The 26863-nt window shown below is 41.6% G+C and overlaps 1 protein-coding gene across 2 annotated transcripts in view; it reads right to left on the reverse strand.

Annotated features, from left to right (window-relative positions):
• Window positions 1-26863, reverse strand: part of bbs9 (Bardet-Biedl syndrome 9) — a 195321-nt gene that overhangs the window by 57583 nt on the left and 110875 nt on the right. For both annotated transcript variants that reach the window (XM_042425159.1, XM_042425160.1), the window contains exons 20-21: window positions 24574-24823; window positions 11592-11702 (exon numbers count right to left, since the gene is read on the reverse strand). In XM_042425159.1, the coding sequence (XP_042281093.1) occupies window positions 11592-11702; window positions 24574-24823 (361 nt within the window). The remainder of the gene's footprint in view (window positions 1-11591; window positions 11703-24573; window positions 24824-26863) is intronic.

Raw genomic sequence — 26863 nt, forward strand, 5'->3', positions numbered from 1 at the left:
CTAACCCCTAACCCTAACCCTAACCCTAACCCTGGCCCCAACCCTAACCCTAACCCCTAACCCTGAGATAAGGTTTACAACAAGAAAACACCGGCACTCACGGATCTATCTTTGTGTTGTTTATTGTGGACAGAAACGGACGTGTTTCAGCCAGAAGCCATCATCAGCATAAGCGAGATAAGGTTTACAGAAAACATAGAAAAATTAAAATGACCAAAAGGTTTTACTGCCTTTTTTGTCAAGTCAGAATCTTTAATATTTTAGCTGCAGCACCGTTTCTTGTCAGACTTTTACAATACAAACTGAAAAGAATATGAACAAATGTAAAGACGCCACTTTTTGTTTGTTAAACACATTTGATGAAGACATAGATTTAGAGAACATGTAGGTGGTGATGGGTTGGATTTAGTGAGCGCACACTTGACAAACTGTTGGATTTTCGAGAACTCAGATTGATATCCAGTCGGATTTAAGAAGAACTTTATTGACCGGTTGGTATTTGGAGGTCACATTCGATAATGACTTGATGAGAGTACCTGACAGACATTTGGATTTGTGGAGCTCACGCCCGACACGCAGTTGGACTCTCGAGGAGCACACATGTGACAAGCAGGAATATGGGAAGCAAGCAAGTTTTATTTTGAGAACACATTTGACATGTCTGACTTGGGGGGACACGTGAGTGAAAACCAGCTGTAATTTAGTGAACACACCACACCAATTTAAATGCCATGTAACCCCCTGATGAGGCAAAAATACTAACTCTTGCGGCACTCCAACATGCAACTAAATCTAAAAACATAGAATTGGAGCAATTTTTTTTTTACCCAGATTACCAGAACCCACCTTCTTCTGAATTGAGAAGCGAGAGATTTACTGTAAGTACTGATCCACATGTTGACTTCATAATACCAAATCATACATGTATCAGCTTTAATGTCATGGTAGTGTGTGCTTATATTATTTTGTTCTGACCTTCTTATTATCTATTTATAATACTGATGAGGAAGGAAGTCAACCTTATTCTAGTGCTGCACTCATTTCAAGTCATTGTGCATGTAGAAGAAATACAGAAATATGAAATTTAAAAAGCCAAGACCATCTGAAGAAGCTAAGTGAGCTGTGTTTTGTGTGTACTGGTAGGTAACGGGAACACCATCAACTTTAATTTGCTTTAGGGAAGAGAGAAGAAACAGAAGTGTGCAGCTTAACCCTCTTTTTACACACACAGACCTCACACTCTTTATCTCTGACAGCCTATGAGCTTCATAAAAAAAACTTAGAGGGATGAAATCAGTATTTTTAAGTAATGTTATAGCACATTTCTTATATTCTTACTCACTTTATGTTCACTACATGCTTATAGTAAGTATATAAACTGTATTTGTGCTCTGTGGTGTTTTAAAATTTGGCTTTTTGTTCCACTCTGCATATACTAGAGGTCATTTACATCAGGGGTCTGACTGTAGAGAGTGAATATGGCTGTAGGCAGGGTGATCATCAGTAGTATAGTAGCGATATAGTAGTGTAGTGCTAAATCCGTAAAAGCATCTTTTTCTCACTGTTTTGGCCCTTCATCCAGACTAAAACAGTGTTTTTTCTCCCCTGAAAAATTGAGTTTTTCCAAAACATCTTCCAGAGTGTGTAAATGTGAAAACGTCGGCTTGGCGTTGTCATGTGTACGAGGAAAACAGAGCTTTGTATAAATAATGTCATACAGCTGACAAAACAGATGGTGGCTTTTTCCTCTTCCTTAGAAGAGGAAGAAGAAGAAACACAACGACAATAACAACAATGGCGGACAGCCTCTTGTGAGTGTTGTTCTGCTTGTTTAGAGCTAAACGTAGCTATTTAACACCTTTCTCTTGCTGAAACTGGTGTAATCTCCCAATAAACAAAACATCAGAAAGCAGCTGCGGAAACTGATATACTATACAGTTTCTTCTTTGCTGGTTTTCTGTGCTTGTCTGTCCTCCTCACATGCCCAGGAGGAGAGTTATGGACGAAGGTATTTGCAGAAACGAGCTGGAACGCCTGCTGTGGATGCATCGTCGTTTTTAGTTGAAAACAGCACTTAAGAATTTACCCGACTTGACACAGTCTCAGTCTTTAATGCGATAATACATGTATTTATGTGAACAGTGGATCAAATGACTGTCTGTAATGCGAGAGGTGTTGCTGTGTGCCTCTACAGAGCTTTTAGCTGTTTTTTGTTTTTCAGCACATTTACAGTATAATTCAGTCTCAGTGTTTCCAGCAGCAGCAGGCAGCTGTTTTCAACAAACTAGATCTGATAAATCCAAATGTACACACACAGAAATCAGCTGAAGAAGTGAAGAAAGTGGAAGATCTAACAGCTTAAGAGACATTTTTTTTCTTAGGAGTTAGTGGAGACCAAACCAGACTTACATTCATCAGATGGACACAAACGTGATTCATGTGTAAATAAGCAACTGCTTGCTAACGTGTTAGCCATATCAGCTTTATGACGCAATATATCAATATTGTAGTTTCAGCTTGATGTGGAGTTCTTTACAGTATGTGTATTTTGTATTTTGTGTTTCTGCATCTGTCAGTTGTTTTATGACAGAATAAAACCACACCAGACCAAACCAAACCAAACCAACTCACGTCATTTCTTTTTTATTTTTTATTTCAATATTGGTTGTAAATTCTCATTGAACTATAGAGTGTTATTTTTTTAAACTATTTGGTCATTCCAACAGATTAAGATACACTCATAAAGTCTTGACTTCATAAAACTTGTGCACTTGAAACAACACAGAAACATCTTGACATTTCTTAACAGCCTGCAGATTTAAGCCAGCATCTTCTGTAATGACCCCACCTACTTTTATACACTACAAACACCATTAAACATTTACACACACATACACACTTATTTTCCAACACACACACACACACACACACACACACACACCACCACACACAGACAACATTCAAGCTCCGTTTCATGGGCCACATATTTTACTTTCCATCTGCAAGGACACTTAGCCTCAGTATGTCTGTGTGTGTGTCTGTGTGTCTGTGTGTGTGTGTGTGTGTGTGTGTGTGTGTGTGTGTGTGTGTGTGTGTGTGTGTGTGTGTGGCGATGGCTAAACAAGGGTTCATTTTCTGTCTGTGTTTTTATTCATGGGGGGTGAGCTGGGAAAAGAGAGGCCTCTATCTGTCACACACACGCACACACACACACGACCAGAACAGAGATTCATGGGTCAGAAATTCTGGCCACAGCCCGGGAGGATCCTGTTCAGGATGAGGAAACCTGCTCGCTGTGTGTGTATGTGCGTGTGTGTGTGTGTGCGTGTGTGTGTGTGCAGAGGCTGGATGTGAATAGCAGCCGCCCTGTGTGACAGTAAGCTGATAGCTCTGTTCGCTGTGTTTCTGTAATCTGACAGACAGACTGACACAGCAGGACCGTGTAATTCGGCCATGTTAGTACACGTCTCCTCCGGCCTCTGCGCACTCAAGAGTCACTACCGGTTTGATTACCTGTGCGGTTTCGCTCCGCTGCTGACGACGCAACTCACCTGGGAGTAAAAAGGAAGGCCGGAGAAGTGAGGTGTGTTTGTACGGATCGATTTATCTTTTCTTCCTGAAGGTTGAAACCATTAGAATTAAAGCTGCTTGTGGGTAAATTGTAATTCTGCTGATATATGTTCATTCATTCTCAAGCTCTGGCCGTGGTTAACTGCATTAAATTACCACTAACCAACTGACAATCAATGAATACGGGGTCCTCAGGACGCTGTGGATCTGAGGCTTCGGGGACAGTTGCCTGCTTTGCTCGGCTGGTAATCCAGACTTGTTCCTGGGACTGTTTGGTCAAGCAGGTTCATTAAACTCTCCACTGTATCCCAGTGTCCTTTCAGCTAAGTTGGCAGCTCTTTTAAAGGGGACATATAATACCTTTTCTGATTTCTGACTGAGTTATAATGTCAGATGTCTGTGTTAAACATGGTCAAAGGTCCAAAGCTTGAGGTGAATGTATGTAAAAAAAAATGCTCCCTGCAAGTCAAAACCCAGGGTTTCAACTCGCTATGAACACTTTGTTTGCAAAGTTGTCTCTACTTCCTCCTCATGATGACATCAGATTATTTGTGCATGCCCACAAATGGCCGTCTGTTGGTTGTTTTTGTTGTTGTAGGTTATCCGTTCTCATATTTTGGATTAAATTCTGGCTCAAATTGTACAGATGTGTTTGAGAATTTTTTGAGAAGTGAAATCCTGCTACTATAGTTTGTTTATGTGGCCTCTGGAGCAGGAGGAAGCTTCCTAAAGCTGACCAATCAGAACAGAGTGGGCTCAACGGGAGGAGGGCCTTAAAGAGACAGGAGCTAAAACGGCCTGTTTCAGACAGAGGCTGAACTGAGGGGCTGCATAAAGGGACAATATGAGTGAAAAAATGAGTTTTTAACCGTAAATCATGCAAATATGTATATTCCAGTAAAGCCCCAGAATAAAAATGTAGACCTGGAAATGTGCATGATACGTCCCCTTTAAGGTAGGGTGCTGCAAGATCATGACGTACCATCTCAAAGCTCTCCTCACTCAGAATCCTTCTCTCTCCACTCATACTTATCTTTGGAAACATTTTCTTTGAGATACTTAATAGACAGAAAGTCAATAATGTATAACCGCTTTTATCTAGATTCACGGCCTAATGGATAAAGCTAAAACTTATGCCAATTCACAATGGACACTCCTAATGGGTAAGGGCTAATAGCTAACGGTAACTGCGTATAAGGTGCAATACTGAGATGCCTGGATGGCCAATGCAAATACACATTAGGCGATGCTAATAGCTGATGCTACTATGAATGAGGTGCAGTGTTTCTGGATAACAGAGGCTATTTGCTCCTTTCTAGTGGCAAATAGCTGTTAGCATAAATCTAAGCAGTGACTGCAGACTGACCCCGGACCTGATGAGTCCTCTACTGACTCATTGAAAGGATGGAAGAGAGAGAGAGAGCCTCAATATTAGGTCAGAGTTCAAATTTAGCTCTTAGCAGCCTTCCTCCTCTGACATCAAGAACAAGTGTGTGTGTGTGTGTGTTCTGGATGATGTCTGTGATCCCAGGTGGGCTGTAGGGGCGGAGTAGAACAAGAAAAAGGGGATGCAGCAGCGCCAGGGAAAAAGGAGAAGGAAGACACTCTCCCTTTCATCTCTCTTTCATCCCTCCTTTTCAAGTCGTGGAGAGAGAGAGAGTGGGACAAAAACAGAGAGAGAGAGAGAGTGTGTGCACTCGTTCCTCTCTGTCTCTCTCTGTCCTCACTCTCAGACGCCTTTTGATGCCTTTCATGTCAACCAAATGTGCTTTCCGGCTGCCATGCAGAAAGGTGTATGTGTGTGGTGCGGGGGGGTGGGGGATGGGGGGGTTTGGCACAGCGCCTAATTACTTTTAAGTCAAAGACAGGTAGGCGGAAGCTGAATGCGTGTGTGTCTTTGTCTGAAAAATAGAAGCTTTGAACTGATTTGTTCTCTACCACCATGTTCTCTGATTTTATGGGAGTTGCAAGCTGCCCTGTTAACCTCCCCCCCCCTCCAAAAAAATTTTTCCATCATTACACAGAACATCAGAGAGTGACAGGAAACACTTGAAGCTTTGGCCAGATTCAGACTGTGGACAGAGCATGAGGAATACGTTGGCATCACTGATATTATCAGCTGATTTAGCTTATTACATATATATGTATTGGCCAATAAGTCACAGAAATGCCAAAGAGAAGTCTTTAACAACTAAATTAAGGGCTAATTATTAAATTGTTGTTATGTTTTTGATTTTTATGCTGTCATCAGATAGCCGGCAGCAAGGAGACGACACTAAACGAGGTGAGAGAGATGAGAAATGATACGCAACAAACATCCCTGGCTGCAGAGATGTTGCATTAAAAAATGAGTATCGCCTTATAAGGTTTAGGAAGCATGGAAAAAACCCTCTATTGTGGTATATGCAATTTCATATGACATTGTTGATATACTATATTGTAATATAATGGATTTTGTGTGTTTTTTGGTTAATTAAATACCTGACAAATAAAGGTATTTTAATCACATTGATAAAAAAACCTCATAATCTAATATTTCCATCATTAATAACAATAAGCAGCATCATAACTGTCATCATCATATCATCATAATACACTGATAGCGATGGTGCTTCTATGCAAACTGCTGATTGGGAGCAGTTTGACATGATGGTTGGAGGAGGCGGGATTCAAACCAACAACCATGTGATGATCAATGACCCAGAACAGGCGGATTTTATATGACAAATATAATCAGTGTATAAATCAAGTGTAAAAATAAACAGCTCCAAAACAAGTTTCTATATAAATTATGCATGAAACTGGTGAAAAACGGGAACTGAAACTGAAAAATATCCTGGGAAGAATCCTCTCTGTTGAAGTTTCCTTGAGCAACACCGTCAAGCTCCTGGATTAGAGGAGAAAGTCACTGTGTGGTGGTTTAATAAACAATCACGTTATCATTTGCAAAGGTTTTACAAGCTCACACTGTTTCTTATTTTCTCTCTGTTTTTCTGTCTGATGAGGAGGAGGAGGAGGAGGAGGAGGAGGAGGAGTGGTAGCTAAAGGACAAGTCTGGACATGATGCTACTCCCCCCCCATCCCCAAATCACTTCCCCTCGTTCCCTCCGTCCCTCTTTCCTCCTCTTGTTTTTTAAGTGCAAACCACAGACTTGCTCTGGAGGTTTCCATGACAAACAATACTAATTAGGGATCATTTTCCCTTTTTTTTTTGTTTTTTTCAGTCATGTCTGGAAGGCGGGGACTGTTAAGGCAAGAGTGACGTAAGTGTGTCGGAGAGGGAACCGCAGTCAAGCTCTATTAAATCTGTTTTGATATTAAACACAGAATCATCACATGGACGCAATAAATCTCAAATTATGACACATCAAATGAAAGATATGCTGGATTTCTATGTGATAAAGAGGAAAATAATGCATCTTTCTTATGAGAGCTAAAAGCAGCTAAGAAAGCAACCCAGGAAGAGTATTACAGAGATAAAAAAATGATGTTTCACAGTTTGATCGAGCGCCGATAGCGAACTGATTATCCAGCGACCCCGGGAAAATATGGTTTCTTTGTGAATGTCATAAAATTAAACATTTCTGCTATTTATTACATTCATTCAGTCACAGCGTCCCACTGTTTTTCACATTACACAAATCCCTGGCCTCATGTAACCTTACATAAAAATGATTCCTGGAGCTCCCCAGTAGCTGAATACTTACAGCGCATGCCACATAACTGCAATGTCCCTGGTTCGATTCCAGCCAGGGACCTTTCATACTCTCTCTCTCTCTCTCCCTGTTTCCTGTCAGCCTCTTCACTGCCCACTATCCAATAAAGTCAAAAATGCATTTAGTCCATTTAGTTCTACATATTAAGTTATTCAGATTTTAAATTTGGGAACAAGGCAGCACTTGTGTCGGATTAGTACTCGGTATTTGGAGAGAAAAAAGTTGGATGGGTGCATCCCTAGTTTGATTACAAGATTAAGAACATTTTCTTTGCCATCTAATTCCCTGTCAAAATGTTTTTAACTGGAACATTTCAAACAGGTGGTGCAGTGGTTTGCACCGTCGCTTCACAGCTAAAGGGTTCCTGGTTCGAACCCGCCGGCCAGCTGGAGCCCTTCTGTGAGTTTACATGATCTCCTCGTGACTGCGTGGGTTCTCTCCAGGTACTCCGGCTTCCTCCCACATACCAAAAACATGCAGGTTAGCTTAACTGGTGACTCTAAAACGCCTGTAGGTGTGTATGGTTGTCTGTCTCCATGCTATATGTCAGCCCTGTGATTGACTGGCGACCTGTCCAGGGTGTACCTCGTCTCTCGGCTAGTGTCAGCTGAGATTGGCTCCAGCTCCCCCACTCCCTTCCTCAAGCTCTAGAGGATAAGCGGTAAAGAAAATGGATGGACAGATGGGATTTCAAACAGAACAACAGCTGGTGGAGTTTAGTCATGGATGATCAACACACGTACCAACCCGTTCTCACTCCCAACTCGTCACATACAGACACTTGGTCAGGACCCCTTGACGTCACTTTTTAACATACTGGTTACCCCTTAAGCGTCATTTTTGAACGTGCAGGGTAGTCCGATAGACTTCTGTAGAACTCCCACAGTGTCTGACATTGACGCCATGAGACCAATGACTTCTATATGAAGTTCCACATTAGAAGGAGGTGAGTTGGGTGGATGGCTAAATAAATAGATGGAAAGATGAAAGTGGACATAGCTGCAGGAGACCCTAAAGTTTTTTAAAAACCGTATCTATCATTGTGGTGTTTATTGTTGCCATGATGATGAAGGTTGTGTAAGTTTAAGGAAGTAGGTGATCATTTGAATCCAAACCCTGATCTAGCCCTAACCCTAACCAAGTGGTTTTTGCCCCTAAACCTAACCAGACCTTAACCACAGTGTTGTCACACCATAAAACTATTATTTTTTTAACACGAACCGCCGTGATACTGCACATTGAAAAATGACACTGCAGTGGTACCCATTGGTCCTGACCAAGCGTCTGTATGTGACGAGTTCTGAGCGACAACGTGTTGCAGTTCCAATTAATCAAACATGCAAATGACAACGCAGTGCTTTAGAGGGCACTGGCATCCAGCAGTGATGTGTTTTAACATTCACATGGTTGTTATATTGATATAGAGATATAGAGCTCAGAATATGGATTTGGAGGAACATCTGCTGGATTGCTCTGCGGCTCTACACAGGAAGAGAAGATGCAGCTCTTCCAAGCTCCTCCAAAGCAAACGGTACTAAAGCTCAAGAGTTTTTTGGTGAGAGCCGAGGGAGGAACGCTGTAAACGGAGTACCTATGATTGAAGAACCAATGATGTCGTTCATGAACAGGAAACAACCGGACATTTAGAATTTACAGATAATGTAACTGAATATTTACTTTGGTTATTTATTAACCTTCTCTGGTTAAAGATTTGCTTTCTGTTCTCAGTTTCCTCATTCTAAACTGAATTCCTTATTATTCTTTTTTTACTGTTGGTCAAAAAGAGATCTCACTATTTTTTTAATAATGAAATAATAATTATCCATGACTGATATTAAGAATAAGTTGTCGGTGTGTTTGTTGAAGATCTGATTTGATTTGATCTCATTTTCTGTGAGTAATAATCAGTCAAAGAGGCTTGTTATAGATGCTTGTTTGTCTATGTGTGTGTGTGTTTTTGTGGGATGTAGTATATACAGTAGCTTAGAAAACACACACTGGTTCACACACTGCCAGCACTCACTCACAGTGTGTGTGTGTGTGTGTGTGTGTGTGTGTGTGTGTGTGTGTGTGTGTGTGTGTGTGTGTGGTTGTATATGTATATGTATATGTGTGTGTATATCTAATGATCCCTGTGTCGCCTTCCCTGCGTCTCCCACACCTCCCCTTCTCATTAGCGGTGACGCCTGAGTGGATTAACCACACACACACACACACACATGCGCATGCACACACACACAACCAACCCAACTAACGAAAGTAGAGCCCATCAAAGCGAATATATCCGCCCCGGTTTAGGAAAGACAAACTGTCATAAAACACGGATTTGTCCTCAATGCAAACCAGAAGCCTCTCTCTGGCTGGAGACTGGTGTGTGCACGTGTGTGTGTGTGTGTGTATGATAGGGACATGAGCCAGGAAACCATATGTGTTTGTTGCATGTGTGTAGTCCATCAGGATTGTGTTGTAAGAAGAAGAGTGTGGGTTTATGTGTGTGTGTGTGTGTGTGTGTGTGTGTTCAGAGCGATCTGCTTACGGTATCTAAGATTAAACTATTCAGGGTTTTGGTAAAAGTAAATGAGTTAAGAAAAACAAAAGTGGGAAGAAAGAAAGACAGAAAGAAAGAAGTGTTAACCCACAAAAATAAATAGAGCGAGAAAGCCGAGAACAGAGCCAGATACACGAAAAACATAGAGAGAAGACAGAGTGAGAACGAGAGACGGCAGACGCTGAGAAGAGGATGAGAGTGTGGTCCAACTCCCCAAACAGAGAAACAGTGAGCGTAGACCTGGCAACAGTAAGCCAGCAACGCCGGACACACACACTCCCAGTTCCCCTCTCACAACACCGGAAGACATCGACTACAGCAATGACACTGCGATAGTAAAATAACGCCTCCCACTGTGATTATGACTATGACAGCAAAAGCAGCCAGATATAAAACACAGATGAGTGGACGACACTGACGGAAACAAATACTGCATTCCCAGATGTCGGGAGTATTTGGGGGTTTTCTATGTTGTACTGTAAAGAATTATTCAAAGTAAAAAAGTGAAAAAACCCTCCTTGCATGTCTTAGCAGGCTCGTCCTTTACTCTAACCATGAGCCGGAGGAATAACTAGAGGATAACTGAAGGAAAAACAAGCAAATCTAAAGGGAACTTCACCGTTGTACGTGTTATGTATACAATGAATAAATCACCAAAATGAAGGAGAAAAAGAGTTATTTTCATTTTTTTGGCTGCTGGGCCAGTGAAAATATACAAGGGGCCAGTGAAACTCTGATCTATTGGCCAAATGGTTCAACTGGGAAAAAAAAGTTATGTTGGACCCGGGACGACAGAAAATTAACTGGCAAGAATTTTGATAATAAATAAAGCGAAAAATGTCAATCATTTAACCGGTTGGATCTCCTCAGACGTGATGGTTTAATGCTTTTTCTTTCTTATACAAGACTGTAAAACCATTATATGTTTGGATGTTGAACTGTTGATCAGATAAAACAAGACATCTGAAGATATCTCCAGCTCTACAGAATTATAATGAGCAGTTTTATAGACAAAACGGTTAATCGATTAATCAAGAAAATAACAACTCTCTCCTACTGTCTCCTAGGAACTGTCCCCAACTACACTGTGAGTTTGTACTTGTCTGTGTTGAGATATAAACCATAGCCATTTAGTAATGTGGGGACATTTTCTGAGGGTAAGGCCAGCTTTGCCCTTTGGCACATTTGGCAGTGTGCATCAAAGTAAGACTTTGCCCATGCAGCTGATGACAAAGCAAGAGCAACAATACAGGAAAAGGTGGTAAAATCAAGAAAACTAAACATTCAGAAACACACGGCGAACATCCGTGCTGCATCTGCAGAACCCAAAATTACCGTTTGATTTCATCTTTTGGCACCGGCCAGAATCCTAACCATGCTGATTCTGCAGACCGCGAGCCAACGGCAGTCAAAGTGGTATGTACAAATAACAGACGAGGCAGAGCGCTATGCCGTGAGGGGGGAAAGTAGAGGTGGATTACAACAGTTGTGACAGACAGTGAACAGATATCACTGTCAGAGCTCTGGTCGGGATTTAGTGACAAGCTGGGAGCGATGCTTGCGGATGTACCGCTGGAGTGATGTATTTTGATATGGATGAGTTGGAATTGTGACAAGGTGAAACCACTGAACCACTGAAGAGTCTTAAGAGCTGGCATATGCTGCTCTCCAAATACAGACACAAAAGAAGAGAAGGAGAGAAGATAGAGAGAACAGTAGACACAAACGAGGAGCGATGGAGGAGTTTGTGCTCCTACCTTTCTTGACTTTCTTAGACGGCTGTTTCTTCTTGATGAACTTGGTCGGCTCCTGAGAGAGATTCAGCTCCTCCCCGTCACCAGCCACCTCTGCGATAGGCTCCACACCTCCTGAGTGACAGATAGAAGGAATTCATTAGCTAATCAGCTGATACATAAGCAAAATTTGTCTTTTTTTTAGCACAATCTTCACATGTATAGTTCCACAAAGTGCCAGTAAACAGCTTTGTTAAAGACAGCAGAGTTTAAGTGCCTTGCTCAGGGGCATCTTGACAAAGGAGAAAGGTTTTCATTCACTTTCACAACCCAGTTTGAGATTTGTGTGATATACTGTTAAACCCAAGTGATACTTCCTGCATCAACATGGCTGTTAGGGTATGCAGGATGTACATTATTTTCATCTACACATGTTTGCAAAGCCCCGAATTTGGACTGTACACATGTATGTATGAACATGTCTGCAGACATCTAATGTAGTATAAACATCCACCATCATTTTTAAAGTACTGTATGTCTGGCCCTTACAACATGTATGGGATTTATGTTTATTCTTCTCTTGAGGGTAACAAACTGGCAGCTTACGACACATGTTAAAACACCCACATCCACTGTTTATTCCATAAGTCTGCACACCAGCAACGTCTTGACCTGCATCACCACAGACTGATGTGCATCATGTCTTCATTGTCCCGTCTCTCAGCTCTAAAGATCTTCAAAAAAAGCAGCAATTTATTACATTTGCTCCCTGGATTGGCACATCCTGGCTACGGTACCTTGACCACATTTCTCTGTCTGTACGATGAACGCACGTCAAATGATGCAGAGCTTTGTGAAATGGCTGATGTGTGTTGCACTTTAGTCTAGTTTCAGACAGCTTTCAAGATAAAGTGTTACGAGAGCTTCTGGTGCAAGTTTGATTCCCTGATGTGTAAAGGTTTGGATGCCAAAGCACTTTGTCTCCAACTTATTGCAATATTTTATAACTTTAACTGCTGACTTTGATAAACATTGCTGTTCATGAGATTAAAAAAATACTAATATGTAGTTGACATATTTCTTACTGCAAATATGTAGTATAAATTATATTTGTTGACCAAGCTGTAAACTCATACATGTGTCTTTGACTCCTACGTCTACATTGCATTCTTCATATTCTGTTTATGCTCTACATCAGGGGCACCGGATTCATTTCAGAAGTGCAGGGCCAAAAAGTGTGTGTGTGTGTGTGTAGCAGCAGAAATACTGGAGACTCTCACTAAACTTTTGTGGAGTTTGCTTGCACCACAGGGTGGCTCGTGGGATTAGATACAAGCTTTTTTGCTCAATTACCCAAAACTATGAGTGTACATGACAGCAACACTTCTGCAGCTGAGTAACAGCAAGCAGGCAACAGGAAACAATTTCATTGGTTGTAATGAACACTGTATGCATGTGACGTGTGTCACAATGTCCTCTTTGATTGGATTAAAAATTTAAATATTCTTCCCATTTTACGTTTGCCTGCTTTATTTTACCTAATGTCTTAGAGTGGATGGGAATGATTGAAACGTCTTTTTACCGTAAGTGTTGCAATATAAGGGCCTTTGCTCTTCATGCATTCACACCAAAATATATGTAGAGTTTGGATAAGAGTGTCATTAATATGTCAATTTATCACAACTATGGAAGAATATGTGAAAGTAAAACATCAATATTTTACCATTTTAAGTGTAGTTTAGGGAATGTTTTAGGATGGAATAATAGTGTTGAACATGTCATTTGTAAGTGTGTGTGTGTGTGTGTGTGTGTGTGTGTGTGCGTGCGCGCACTTGCCTGTGTGAAAGTGTGATTGTGTGTGTGACAAAATCCCCGCTAGAATCCCATGGATCAGTCAGGATTTAGGGAGCTCCTGAGGTCGATGAATTGGACGCCTTGTCTCTCCTCCGTCCCACCTCTCTGTCTCCTCCTCGTCCCCCCCTCTTCTTCATTCCTCTCCTCCCCTCTCTGTCTCCTCTTCGTCGTTTTCTTCTCCTCCCTGTCTGCATTTGCTCTTCTCCCCCCCCCTCCCCACCTCTTCCTCCCTCTTCAACCTTTTCCTCTTACCTCCCTCCTTCCATCTCCATCTTTTCTTCATCTTCCCCTTTTCCTGTCTACTCCTCATCCCTTGTCTTCTCTTCACCCTTCTCTTCTTCATCCCCCCTTTGCCTCCTCTTTCCTTCTCTCTTTCCCACATTTTCTTCTGTCCATCTTCCCTTCCTTCCCCCCCCCTCCCCTCCTCTAATTCCTGCCTCTCTCCTCATTTCCTCTCCTCCCTGAGGATTGTGTCCAGTTTCATGGTACTTTCATTTTAACATCCACTATACACATCGTGCCTTTGTGATGTGTGTGTTCATGCATGTACGAGACAGAGTGTGCGTGTGTGTCTGCCATCATGTCTACCTTAAGGTGTCTGAGAATGTGTGTGTGTGTGTGTGTGTGTGTGTCCGTCTCCCCCACTGCGTCTATGTCTGTGTGTGTGTGTGTGTGTGTGTGTGTGTGCACAGATTACCCTAAGCTCTCTCTAATATTTATCCTGGCCTTTTCTAAAGCCAATCTTGTTCTCTTTGGTGAGAGCACAGCCTGTGGCTTCACACACACACACACACACACACACACACACACTCACAGTTGTTTGAAATGGGATATGCCTCGCTCTTAATTGGGCAGGTGTTTTTCTAAGGCGAGTCGTTTTTTTTTAACGCTGTCTTACAATTTCACGAGGAATGTGTGGGTTTGAGTGTGTGTGTGTTTTTTGACCTCAGTCTTACATCAACATCAGGTAAGGAAATAGCCCACCACTTACTCTGAAACAAAATCACATCACACACACACACACACACACACACAGATGTCTCTTACCACTGACCTCTCACACATTCCTCTTTCTCCCTCTCTCTCTCTGTAAATAGTGGGTGTATTACCGCCTGGTCAGACTGGTGGTGTGTATCTGTGGTTCCCTCAGTCGTGGTCGTGGTCTATATTTGTCTCACTGGTCGGGTTATCAGTTTTTAGACAACCCTGAGGTTTAGACTCGATACACAGCACCGCATCACACATCGAGAACACTTCAACACCCGAGAAAAAGAAGCAGAATGGAAGATATGCGCAGATTTCGCATCAGATTCCAGCTCGAACATGTACGGATGTATTTGAGAAGTTGACATGTCGAGTAAAGAAATCCTACTGCTATAGTTTGTTTTATGGCTTGTTTACGTAGCCTCCTGAGTGGTTGAAACTAACCAATCAGAACAGAGTGGACTCATCGGGAGGGGGGCCTTAAAGAGACAGGAGCTAAAACGGCCTGTTTCAGACAGCGGCTGAACTGAGGCGCTGCATAAAGAGCCTGTATAATACAAATAAGGATTTTTTTTTAACCATGAATCATGCAAAGCTGCTCTAGTGGAGGCCCAGAATAGAAATATAGAGCTGGAAATGAGCATAATAGGTCCCCTTTAAATAACTTTAGCACCATTTACACCTTGCATTAACATACAATCTATATCTGGATATCCTGTCTAGAGACGTAAAAACGCATGCTAATGCACTAAGAATGTATTGTGATCATAATGTGATTGGATGGACCTGATCACCTGACTCTGCCTCCTCCTGTTAGCTTAAGCAAGCCTGCTAAAGCTACATGTTGTAGTGACAGCTATAAGTCTTCCCACGCAAAAAGTGAATGACGCTCGTCCACCAGGCACGCTAAGCTAATGTGCATATTGAGATCCAATCACAATCAGATGAACTGGATCGCTTATTAATACCAGGTGTAAATGCAAAGACTCATGGTTTGATGTCATTATCCAGATAAAGGTCACATGTTAATACCAGGTGTAAATGAGGCCTCTAACTGCATTCAAATTCTCACAAGCTATAAATTAGCGCTAGTTGGCAGGTTTATGAATAGTTTAGAGCAATTTGGTGACAAAGACTAGATTTCTTCTAATACGACTACAACTAGTTACAGTGCAGTCACTACTACTGACAGTGAAGCCACTGTGATAAAGTGTAAAAGCTAAAGTGAGTTTAAAGTCTGATACGGTGCAGACTACAGAACATGACCAGGACAGAGACAGATATATATAACAACACTTTTTGAGAACTTGGAGAACTTGGAGACATTTGGAAAGAACATATCTGAGGACAGTGTGGAGAAGTTGAGGAGCGTTTATAGACCGTTGGGGACGGTTTGGTAAGACTGTGGCACATAGAGTAGTTATAGAAATATCTGGTTTGATGTAATATAGTAATTGTTGGTGCAACAGTTTGAGAGGTTTAAGGCCATCAGCAGATGTTTGGAAGCATTGAAACTGTGAAACTTCTAAGTTAAATGGTCTTGAACAGTAGGAGACCGTGTGCAATAGTTTGACAATTTGGACATTTGTGGGTCTGTTTGTATATAGACGGAGACGGTTTGAGTAAGTCAACAGCGATGTGAGGACAGCTTGAGGAAAGTTCAAGCCATTCTGTGACAGTTCGGGACATTGTGCGGCAATGTGGGACCGTTTGGGCTGATCTATGACAGTCTGGGGCCGCTCCGGGCGAGTTTTGGAAGAATTTTGGACAGCTCGGTCGAGGGGTGAAGCTGCTTCCAATAGACAGCTCTGTCTTGGTTTGCAGTGTGGAGACACCAGCGCATTCCTGCTTTATTCTGGGCTGCGGTTTGAAGATGGGGGTGACACTGCGCTGCTGTGGTTAGCAGCAATTTGGCTGTGGGCTTTACGCTATTTCAATCCCCCCTCAATGTACACATCTTTGTAGGGAACACATACACACACACATACAGTATGTTAAACCCACAAATTTGCACATGCACACTGAAATGCTTTTGAAAGCACACATCAAAAACCAGGAAGTGTGACTCCTTTAAAAACTGGTGTGTGTGTGTGAAACAGACATCTGATATCTAGCCTTCACAGTCCAAACCTGAAAACCACTTTTAAGTACAACAAAGGCATTCACACACTCATATCATATAAGTTGCGTACAGTATATGTCAAAGGAGATATTGTCCATGTCAGTTAAATGACTAAAAAGTACAAAAAATGTAAAATGTGCTTTTAGAGGACGACTCCCCGCCCAAACTATAAATTCATTCTTAAGAATCATAGTTTTTGAAAAATAGTAAAAATCCGTCCCCGGCTGAAAAACAACCCGCTAACATTTTAGATTTATTGAATGATAAACTTCAGGTAATGATTGATTCTTTCTAAAATAGCGCTCCGCTGTTTTATATATAGCGTTCTGGAGGAGAACTCTTCAATTTGGAAACACCACAGAAACAGAACAAAGACAGCTGGTCAGGATTACACACAAGACATGACCTACACTTACACATACTACATGTATTTTCCTTTGCTCGGTGTCCTCTGAACTTACACACACACACACACACACACACACACACACACATATATATACATGTGTGCACACACACACACCAACGCACAAACACAGCCCATCTTCTCCCCTCTCTTTAAGTCTAAAATAGATGCAGGCCCCAAACCACAGCTACCAGTGGAACACACTGTGAAAATAACTGTGACACACACACACACACACACACACACACACACACACACACACACACACATGCACTATATGGGGTGAGTGTGGATAGGAGGATGTGTGTAGTCTGCTTGCTCTCAGTTGGATTGTGAACATTAAAAAAAAAAACTCCTTTGACTTAATTAGTAGAGAGAAGAGAGGAGATTAGAATAAAGTAGAAATAACAGAGAGAAACAACAAAAAGATCAGGAGATTATTAACATATGATATGAGATTAACAGCAGGTTAAAACCAAAGACAAAACAGCAGAAAAGACTGAACACAGTAGAGCAGAGACATAAAACAAGAGGAGCCTGGATGTTGCCAAAAGCATTGCTCACTGCAGCAAAATGACTTATTTAGAAAGATAAAGTCTGTGTGTGTGTGTGTGTGTTGATGTAAGAACACCATTAATATACACACCTCCCTGGCTGAGGTCAGTTCAGCTGAGCTATGCTGACAGCAGGATGACCAATGAACCATGTGATAAACACGGCTGATTCACCAGGTGTGGGAGTATGTTTGTGTGTGTATGCGTGTGTGTGTGTGTGTGTGTGTGTACACACGGAGTGCAGCTGTTGAAGCCTGCTGATCAGAATGATGTCATCAGGGTAATGTTAAGAATATTACCATCTCCGTCTGAATCAAAGAGTCTGTCGAAATATGAGTCAGAAAAAAGCAATAGCGGTGGGAAATAGACCAGAACAAGCCCGGTGTTTGAGTAAAGGCCAATGTTTTGTTTTGCTCTCAAACTGCAATTATAACACCTTGATTCTCCTTCTTTAAATGTTGACTTCATGGATTTTGGTTAATGTTGGCTGTCACTACGGAAAACAGAAACAGATCAGTGAAAGATGGGAAGTAGGAACATCGTAGCAGTCGATTACAACGTTTCATTACTCAACAAACAGGATAATAAACTGTTCACATCTGTTCATCTTAAAAAATGTTTATTTATTTACCTTTATTATTCATAGTTGTAATCTTGGTCGATTTAGCAACATCCGTGGATACTGTGGCAACAGCAAATACTCATTGAGCAGCTGATTTGAAGTTGGAGGCGTCAGCTGTTCCATTATTCCCTTGCAAACATTTTCAACAGTCTACTGACATGTAATGAAAATGAATGTTGTCTTGTTTTGTCTTTCACAGTTAGGCACCAACCTCAATGATAAATACATTGTGCTTCCTGTGACTCCTTCACAATAAAAGCAAACCTTGTGTTTCATGAGTAGCAGCAGAGGGAAATGTTCAGTTTGCATCAGCGGTAACTTAACACAGCTTTGACACCACATAAAAAGAGTGACCAGTAAACAGTGAGAATGAGAAAAATGTATGCTAGATGATGCTGCATCATCTTCCTGGCAACCGCTCGTGTTTAGGTAAGAAATCTGAGTCCAGTTTGGGAATGTCAGACTCTGCCATTTAGACTGAATGTGTATGTGTTAAATGCCTATTTCTGGAAAAAAAAATGCCAGCCATAAATAGTATCAGGAAGGGGTTTGATGTTATGAAAATGTTATGGATTATAACTTCAATGTTCTATTATTTACTGATTATATCTTTGGTCAGATATACCTTGCTGCTGTTGTAATGTATATTGCTGTTGGAGGGTTTTACTAACCTTCAAAGAACAGGTTTTCTTTTCTTTTCAACATTAAATCGCTCTGCACATCCTGCATCAAAAATTTTAAAAAGTCCAATCCTCTCTCTCTCTCTCTGTCTCTCACTCTTTCTATGTTTGGATGAAAGACAAAGGTGACGTCACCCTCAAGCAAAAACAGCGATAATGTCAGTCTCAGTGTGTGTTTATAAGTGGGTGTGTGTTGTAAGGTTTTTATTTCCAGAAAACTCTCACATAAACACATTAACACAGAGATACGCATACACACTTCAAACCAATGAAACAGGGCTTGTTGTGTGGTATCCGAATGTGTGTGTGTGTGTGTATGTGTGTGTGTGTGTGTGTGTGTGTGTGTGCGCGTCTGTGGTCTCGGAGGGAAACGGTTGCCGCCGTGTTGTTGGAAATGTAAACAAGTGTGTATGTTTACGGGCGGGTGAAAAAGCAACATCTGAGACGGCTAACAAACGACTGTTTACTGCAGGGCTATGTGTGTGTGTGTGTGTGTGTGTGTGTGTGTGTGTGTGTGTGAATTTTGGCAGCAGACCAAAGGAGAGAGGGGAGACCACATGACAAGAAAACATAAACACAAATGCACTCACTCTCTCTCCTCTCTTACACGAACACACACACACACACACACACACACACACACACACACACACACACTTAATCAATTGATTCAGTTTTGTTCCACTGAATTTTGTGCTGAATTACTGTAATCACCATAATGACTTTTAAACAGCCTTTAAAGTTTAATAGACCACACTCTGTGTGTGTGTTAGTGTGTGTGTGTGTCTCTCTCTCTCTCTCTCTCTCTCACACACACACACACACACACACACACACACACACACATGCATGCATGCACACTAATTAATTCATTCTCAAAGATAGAAGGTTTATCTATAAACCTCTGTAGGTCCTGTGCTCAGTAATAGTTATTGTTAAATTAACTCAATACTTTCAAATTAGGTTTATGTCGACGGGTCTACGGGACAGTTGTTGTTCGTTAGTTAAATCATTCTAGTCAGGTCACAGTCTCTATAAGTCATACAGCAAATGCAAACCAGAGCTGTAAGAACCTCAAATGTAATTTAGAAGTGTTTGTGTTTTTCAGTTACAGACCAAGAGATGAAAACTGTGTGCTAGCACTGTTAATCTGAAGTTCAGTATTTCTCTGTGAACATTAACTACCCAACATGTTACGGCTAAACCATTTGTGCATGCATTAACTGAGTGTGTCTATTACCTGCAAGTGTTCCTTCATGTGTGTATCAGTCAGTCCATTGTGCCTGATTTTATGAACAAGCACAAGCTCCAGTTGTCCAGGAATTATCCACATCCTGGAAGTTGCTCTCCAACATCTAACCATCGACGTATGTCCCTCCTGAGCTACAGAAAACTACTGAACTGTGTACAACTTTAAAATGAAGGGAGTCTTGACTGAATATGAGCATAATCATAAGTTCATTTTACACATACAGTATCCATCTTAATTGACATTTTTAAATTACACATATGTAATAGTATGCAGGTTAGAGTCTTTTGTATTAAAGATGGCATATTGACCATGTCCTAACCTTTGATTGCTGTAATTTTTACTGTATTTTTTGGGTTTGGTAAGTTATTACCAAGTTTTCTGTAAGAACTTTTCAACTTTGGTTGAGTAACTCTCCTGTGTGTAGCTCCGGTCCTGGCTGAGCCACGCCTGGATGAGCCATTCAAGCTTGAATTGATGCCGGTCACATGGGGACAGGTGTGGTTTTGTTACAGGGGTGGGAGGGGGTTGATAGACCGGTCTGTTACTTCTCTAATAAGTTCAATTCGTAAAAGTTTAACTATTCTACTATAGAGAAGGAAGCATTTGTTCTTATTTGTTGCCAAGTCCGGAAAAAACTCCCTCACCCCTACATTTCTGCTCTGCAACACTAACGCCATAATGGTCAGCTAACTGTACTAACTGCTTCTTCCTTCAGCCATTTACAAATGCTTGGCACATTAAAAAACTCCAACAAGGAAGCCATAATAACAAGTTACCAGTATCTACCAGAATGTACTGTGTTAACTCACCTGAGTATTTCCCTCTAACTGCTGACTAAATGGCTTGCGGCGGGTATTTATACACTGAAAACCTTGTTAAGCGACCTGCTAACAGGCAACCCCATGCTCCCGATAGAGCCGTCCAGAAACAACTGACACTAACCACGTCGACGCAACACTACACAATAAAAAAATGGATGCAACCCAAAGGGGAAACGCCACTACAATCTAGCGGGGAAATCTCTGCACTTGCAGCAAATCAGGTCAGCAACACTTACCTTCTGTGCGGCAAACAAAAATCTGACATTTGGCCAGAAACCAACGCTTCCAAGGGACTAAAAGAGCCCATGGTGCATCTCCCAAAACCAGAACATCTGGCAAACAAAACATGAGGCCAACACAAACACACGGCTGGACCCAATGACTTAATCAACGTGTAATCAACACCATGCGTCAAACCGACAACCTACCTGAAGCCACATTATCTAACAAAGTAGACTAAACACTCTACAGCAACCCAGAGTGGACGAGCCCCCAATATGTATAAGCGGTATTAATTCATTATTAATTTATTTAATTAAAGGATAAACTGAATATGAACAAGGTGTGGGGTGTGGATATCATTTAAATCAGTGGTGTGCATGAGAGAGGAGATAGCGTGTAGATGCTTAACTGGCTTTCCTCTTACCTTACTGGTAGATCTTTTTCTGTTGCTGTTGGTAACTCTGAATCAGATGTAGTCAGCGTTCCATATGGAGTCCCTCAAGGGTCAATTCTTGGCCCTCTACTGTTTAGTTTGTATATGCTCCCACTTGGGTCCATCATTCAACAATACAACATATCATATCAGTCCTACGCTGACGACACACAGTTATACATATCTGTTTCTGCCAACCACCTTAACCCATCATGATCATGTCAAAAACACATTTCCAGTATCTCTAAGACTGCTTTTTATCATCTTAGAAATATATCCAAAGTTAGATCTTTCCTGTCACAGTCCGATTCTGAAAAGTTGGTTCACGCATTCATTTCCAGTCGACTTGACTATTGTAATGGACTCCTTGCTGGACTGGCAAAGCAAACACTTAATAAATTCCAGCTAATTCAGAACGCTGCAGCCAGAGTGTTAACCAAAACCAGAAGGTGTGAACACATCACTCCTGTTTTAATTTCTCTTCACTGGCTCCCAGTAAAATACTTCTTATCGTTTTTAAAGCTATGTTGTTGACATGCTCTCCGAATACACGCCAGATAGACCCTTGAGATCATCAAATAAAGGTCTTCTCACCATACCTAGAATAAATACTAAATCAGTTCATAGTGCCTTCAGCCATTATGGTCCTACTGGATTCTTTTCCACATGAACTCAGGTCTGTTACAACAGCGTCTTCCTTTAAAAGAAGACTAAACATTGAGTTTAGTTGCCGTATGAAATGTGCTATTTAAATAAATTTGACTCGACTTGACTTGTAAACTGCATAACAGAACGTAACAGGAACTAAGGACTTTAAGACTTCAAGAAAAAAGGAGGAGAAGGAGTGAGAAACCGAACCAGCAAAACCAAGGGAAACCAAGGAAGACGTGGATGACAGGATCTCCTTCTGATAGGCTCAGGGCCCAGGTGTCACCAGAAGGCACTAATCAACATACCGTCCAACTATGAACTACAAGGCATGATAACACACAGACACTGCTGAGTAACAGCAGGGGGGTCGTCACACGCGTCTGAACAGAAAATCTACCTCCTGAGGTGGTTTGAGCCGTCTCTGATGCTTCTTGGTTGCATTTATACTTGGCTTTTTTCGCCAAAGAGGTATGAAGTGGCTAAGTGTACAGCAAATGGAGAATATTATAATCAGAAATCTTAAACTCACAAATGTCAATATCAGTGTTTCTGCTCTACAGTATGTTATGAAATATGGTTTTAACCTGCCCAGTTTACTGTATAACTGGAATATGTACACCATAGATTTAAATGCTGCATCTCGATAACTGAAAGACAGGGGATCTTGTTCTTTTAGCTTTGTTTTTAGAATATTTTGCACATGTACAACAAAATGAAACCCACACAGAAGGAGAGATGGAGGGAAGAATGAGGATAAGGAATGAAGGGAAGAAGGAGGGGAGGAGAAGACAGGCCATAATTGATGATCTTGTCAGAAAGACTTCTATAAACCTCAGCCAAGACTAAATGATCCGTAAGGTGTGTGTGTGTTTGTGTGTAAAAGAGTGTATGTATAGTGTGTGTGTCTACCTTGCAAATGCAACTGTATGTGCCAGTGTGTCTGTATGTGTGTATATTCATGTTTTTATGAGTTTGTCTGCACTGTATATCTGGCATGGGTGTGTATATGTGTCAGAAGTGTGTAACCTGTTTGCCATGTTTTTTTGCATGTGTGTGTGTGTGTGTGTGTCTGTGAGTGTTTCTTAGGGTGTGTGTGTGTGTGTGTGTGTGTGTGTGTGTGTACAGATGCATTTAAATACAAGCCTGTGTGTTGGCTGTAAAGTGTACTATGAATAGGCTTCATGTTTTTGCCTGCTGAAGCCTAAAATCTTCACCAGGGGACCAGTTTATATGAGGCTGTCCACCAAAACACACAGTAAAACAACACACACACACACACACACACACACACATACTCATAAATACCAAGACACAGCTTTAGCAAAACGCAACAGATTCATCTGACTACACCACACCATTTTTGCTGTTTAATCTGTAAAATTGGATAGCAATTAATGGTAAAATACATTATAAAAATGAAGAAAATATATTATAAATTACAAAATACTACTATAAAATTTTACTTTATATTGTAAGGTGAATCATGGAAGCATTTTCTGATGTGCCACTGATTAATAATTGAGTTTAGGCAACTAAAACTGATTACGGCTTGAATAAGATCATATAGTTGTCATTTAATACCTCTGTGCTTGATGAAAAGCCACTTTGGGCTCAAAACATTGTATTTTTTCTAAATATAATACAGTAAAACATTTTAAAGGGAGCATTCTTGTTTTGTGAGTCCTTGGGAGGCAGTTTTGGACTCCCTAAAGAGGAAAGATGTTTTGCACAGTACTTGAAAAAGACAGTAGTCATGACTAAAAGAAACCAGTGCTGACTGTTGTCAGGAAATGGGATGCGGCCATGGTTTCTGATGTCAAAGTGAAATGCTTTTTAAACCCAACCATTCAGCTCCGGCTCCCTTCCTGGCATGCAATTACATCAGACTACTTCCTCTTTTCCTTATAAGAGAAGCGGCCGCATGTCAGGAAAACACAAACATACCGTACATCGTTTTAAGCATTTGACCAAATGGCCGAAGCGGTTGTTTTTCTGGTGAGGTCGGCCTCAGATGAACCCATTTACACTGACACAAAATACTAATTGGAAGCGTTTATCTACAAAGAGAAAAAACTGAAAAACTCTGTGAGATAAATGGAGCTGTAACATGAGCTATAGATAAAACCATCTATCCAGGCTGTGATTCTGAACTGGATAAAATATAGTTCAGAAAAATTAGTGCAATTAACGAGAAGCATCAATCTAGGAGCTGAATAAACTGAATTATCCTCTATTAGTTAATTCTGTACCGAATGAACTGAACAAGATTTTATTTTGGTATTATGGTGGTAATATGGTGAACTTGTACTCCACTTGGCATGACTTTAAGAGTTAATTGAACATGTCATGATATAAACTGTCTTTGTATGATTCTGTATGATTCATCCCCCCCTTCTCTGACTTACCGGGAGCGGCCAGGTTCTGGACCTGCGCGGGGACCTGGACGTTTGCCTCGGAGGCTAGCGTGAGGCGGCCTCCCTTGCCGATGCGATCGCACATCAGGGTGATGTGCTTCTTGAGGCGGTCGGTGTCGCGGGGGAGGCCCAGTACGGGGCCTCCAGCCTGGGCCAGAGATGTGGCCTGGTCCTTGGGGCTCCGTGAAAGACAGGTCCGCAGGAGGTGGGAGACAGCAGCGTCGCAGCTCTCCTCCCAACCCTGGGGAGAGACGAGAGACAGATGTTAAAATGTCCACAATTCACTCATTCAGTCATGAAGGTAGAAAGGAAAGAGAGGAGGAAAGTTTTTTGGTTTTTGTTTTTCTTTTATTCTTTCCTTTATTACCTTGCATCTATAAGTCAATAATATAAACATACATTTCTGTATGAATGGTGCAAAAAGCTTGTACAAAGAACAGGGGGGGGTTAGAGGGCAGGAAGAGGAAGGAAAAGAGGGAAGGATAAGGGGAATAGTGGGGAAGAAGAGGGTAAGATGAGAGGGAGAAAAGATGAGGAGGGAGCAGTGGAGAGAGAGAGATATACCAGGTAACGTAAAAGAAGGAGACATAAGCATAAGAGAGAAAAGGATTAGAATAGAAGACGAGGATAAAGAGGAGAGATCTGAGGAAAGCAACCCTGTCTCCAAGATATTACATTAATATACTACTAAACTGTTTACCCAATTACGCTGGATTCCCAGCCTGGATTAGCACTACATTTATGTAGCTGCACTGCAGTCAGAGGGAGGTGGTTGGGGTGGATGACGGGCGTACAAGATGCAGAACGTTAACACTAGAGATCAAAGTTTGCATCCCAGTCAAGTTAAAGTTAGTGAAAGATCCTGGTTTCTCTTAAATGTTAATAAAAATGTTGACTTTTCTGTTTAATATTGCTGCAGTTTCTGTTATTCTAGTGGGTATTATACTGCATGATTGGATATTTTGGTGGAGGAAAGACAGAACTACTTTGTCATTGAACATTTTTGTAACTCGCCAAATATGTTGATTAACAACATTACGTTTAAAGAAAACATAATCCAACCGGCATTATGTTTCTAGCTAAATGTATTTTGCTGTTGCGATTTAGTCATCGCATATGGACGTAATTTCTAGGGAAACGGGGTCGGGGGAAAGGAAAAGAGGAGGGGGACAAATAGGAAAAGAAAGGAAAAAGATTTAATGACCAATCATTGACTTTAAATCTTGATGCTTTAACGATGTTCTTGACATTTATAAAAGAGCAAGAAAATAATAAAACATGTAGAATCGAAAGGGCGGGACACACACACACACACACACACACACACAGAGTCTCAACTCATGCTACTACAAACCTCTGAACCCGTAACCAGAATGAATGGGTGACTTTGGATGGGTGAGTCTGAGGGAGAAGGGAGGGAGGTGGAGGGGGGAGTGTTGACAGGTACCCTCCCACCCTTCCCTTTTCCCTTATCCCCCCCCCTCACACCGCCTCCTCCCCCTGCCTGCCGCCATGCTGATAGGCCCCTAATGAGCCATAATGACAGGTAATCAACCCTGTAATGATGATGACAGAGAGACACAGACAGAGACAGGGAGAGACAGAGAGAGAGAGAGAGAGAGAGGGTTGTAGAAGGTCAAGGAGATGAGATGATGACAGAGAGGAAGGCAGATATTAGAGACGGAGAATAAGAAGAGCGGAGGAGACGGAGGACGAGCAGAGATAAGGACGAAGGAAAGAGAAGAAGACAGCAGAGGGGAAAAAAAAAAAAAAGAGTCAGGACAGAGAGAAAATGAGAGAGGAGGAGCGGGAGGAGGAAGAGGAGGAGGAGGAGGAGAGATGGGAGGTGGGTGACCTATTCTTACCACAATACCTCACCAGGTTATCAAATACTTGGAACAACATAACTGCAGGTTTCTGTGGAAACTTGGCACGCTCGTGCACGCGCACATTCTGACACATACGTTCCACATGCTGCGGAGGAAAATTAAATGTCTTTAACCCTAAACTGCAGACATTCATCCTCCCCGAACGAGAAGAAAGGAAGCAATGAAAGGTGGAGCGGTGAAGGTTTGGAACGCGGCCAGAGCGATAAATTAAGACAAAGTGCAGAAATAGGAGAGAAGTATGTTTCCCGTCCCCGGCAACAAGAGAGGGATTGTGTTATTCACTGATCTCTGAAGACAAAGGATGTTTGTGTTATCTAACGCTCACCGCTTGAACGTTTCGCGCTGAGTCAAGGGAGAGGTTTTTTTAGTGTTGAAAGGTGTTTTTGAGGGTG

Source organism: Thunnus maccoyii, chromosome 10 (assembly GCF_910596095.1).
Source record: "Thunnus maccoyii chromosome 10, fThuMac1.1, whole genome shotgun sequence".
NCBI classification, from domain to species: domain Eukaryota; kingdom Metazoa; phylum Chordata; class Actinopteri; order Scombriformes; family Scombridae; genus Thunnus; species Thunnus maccoyii.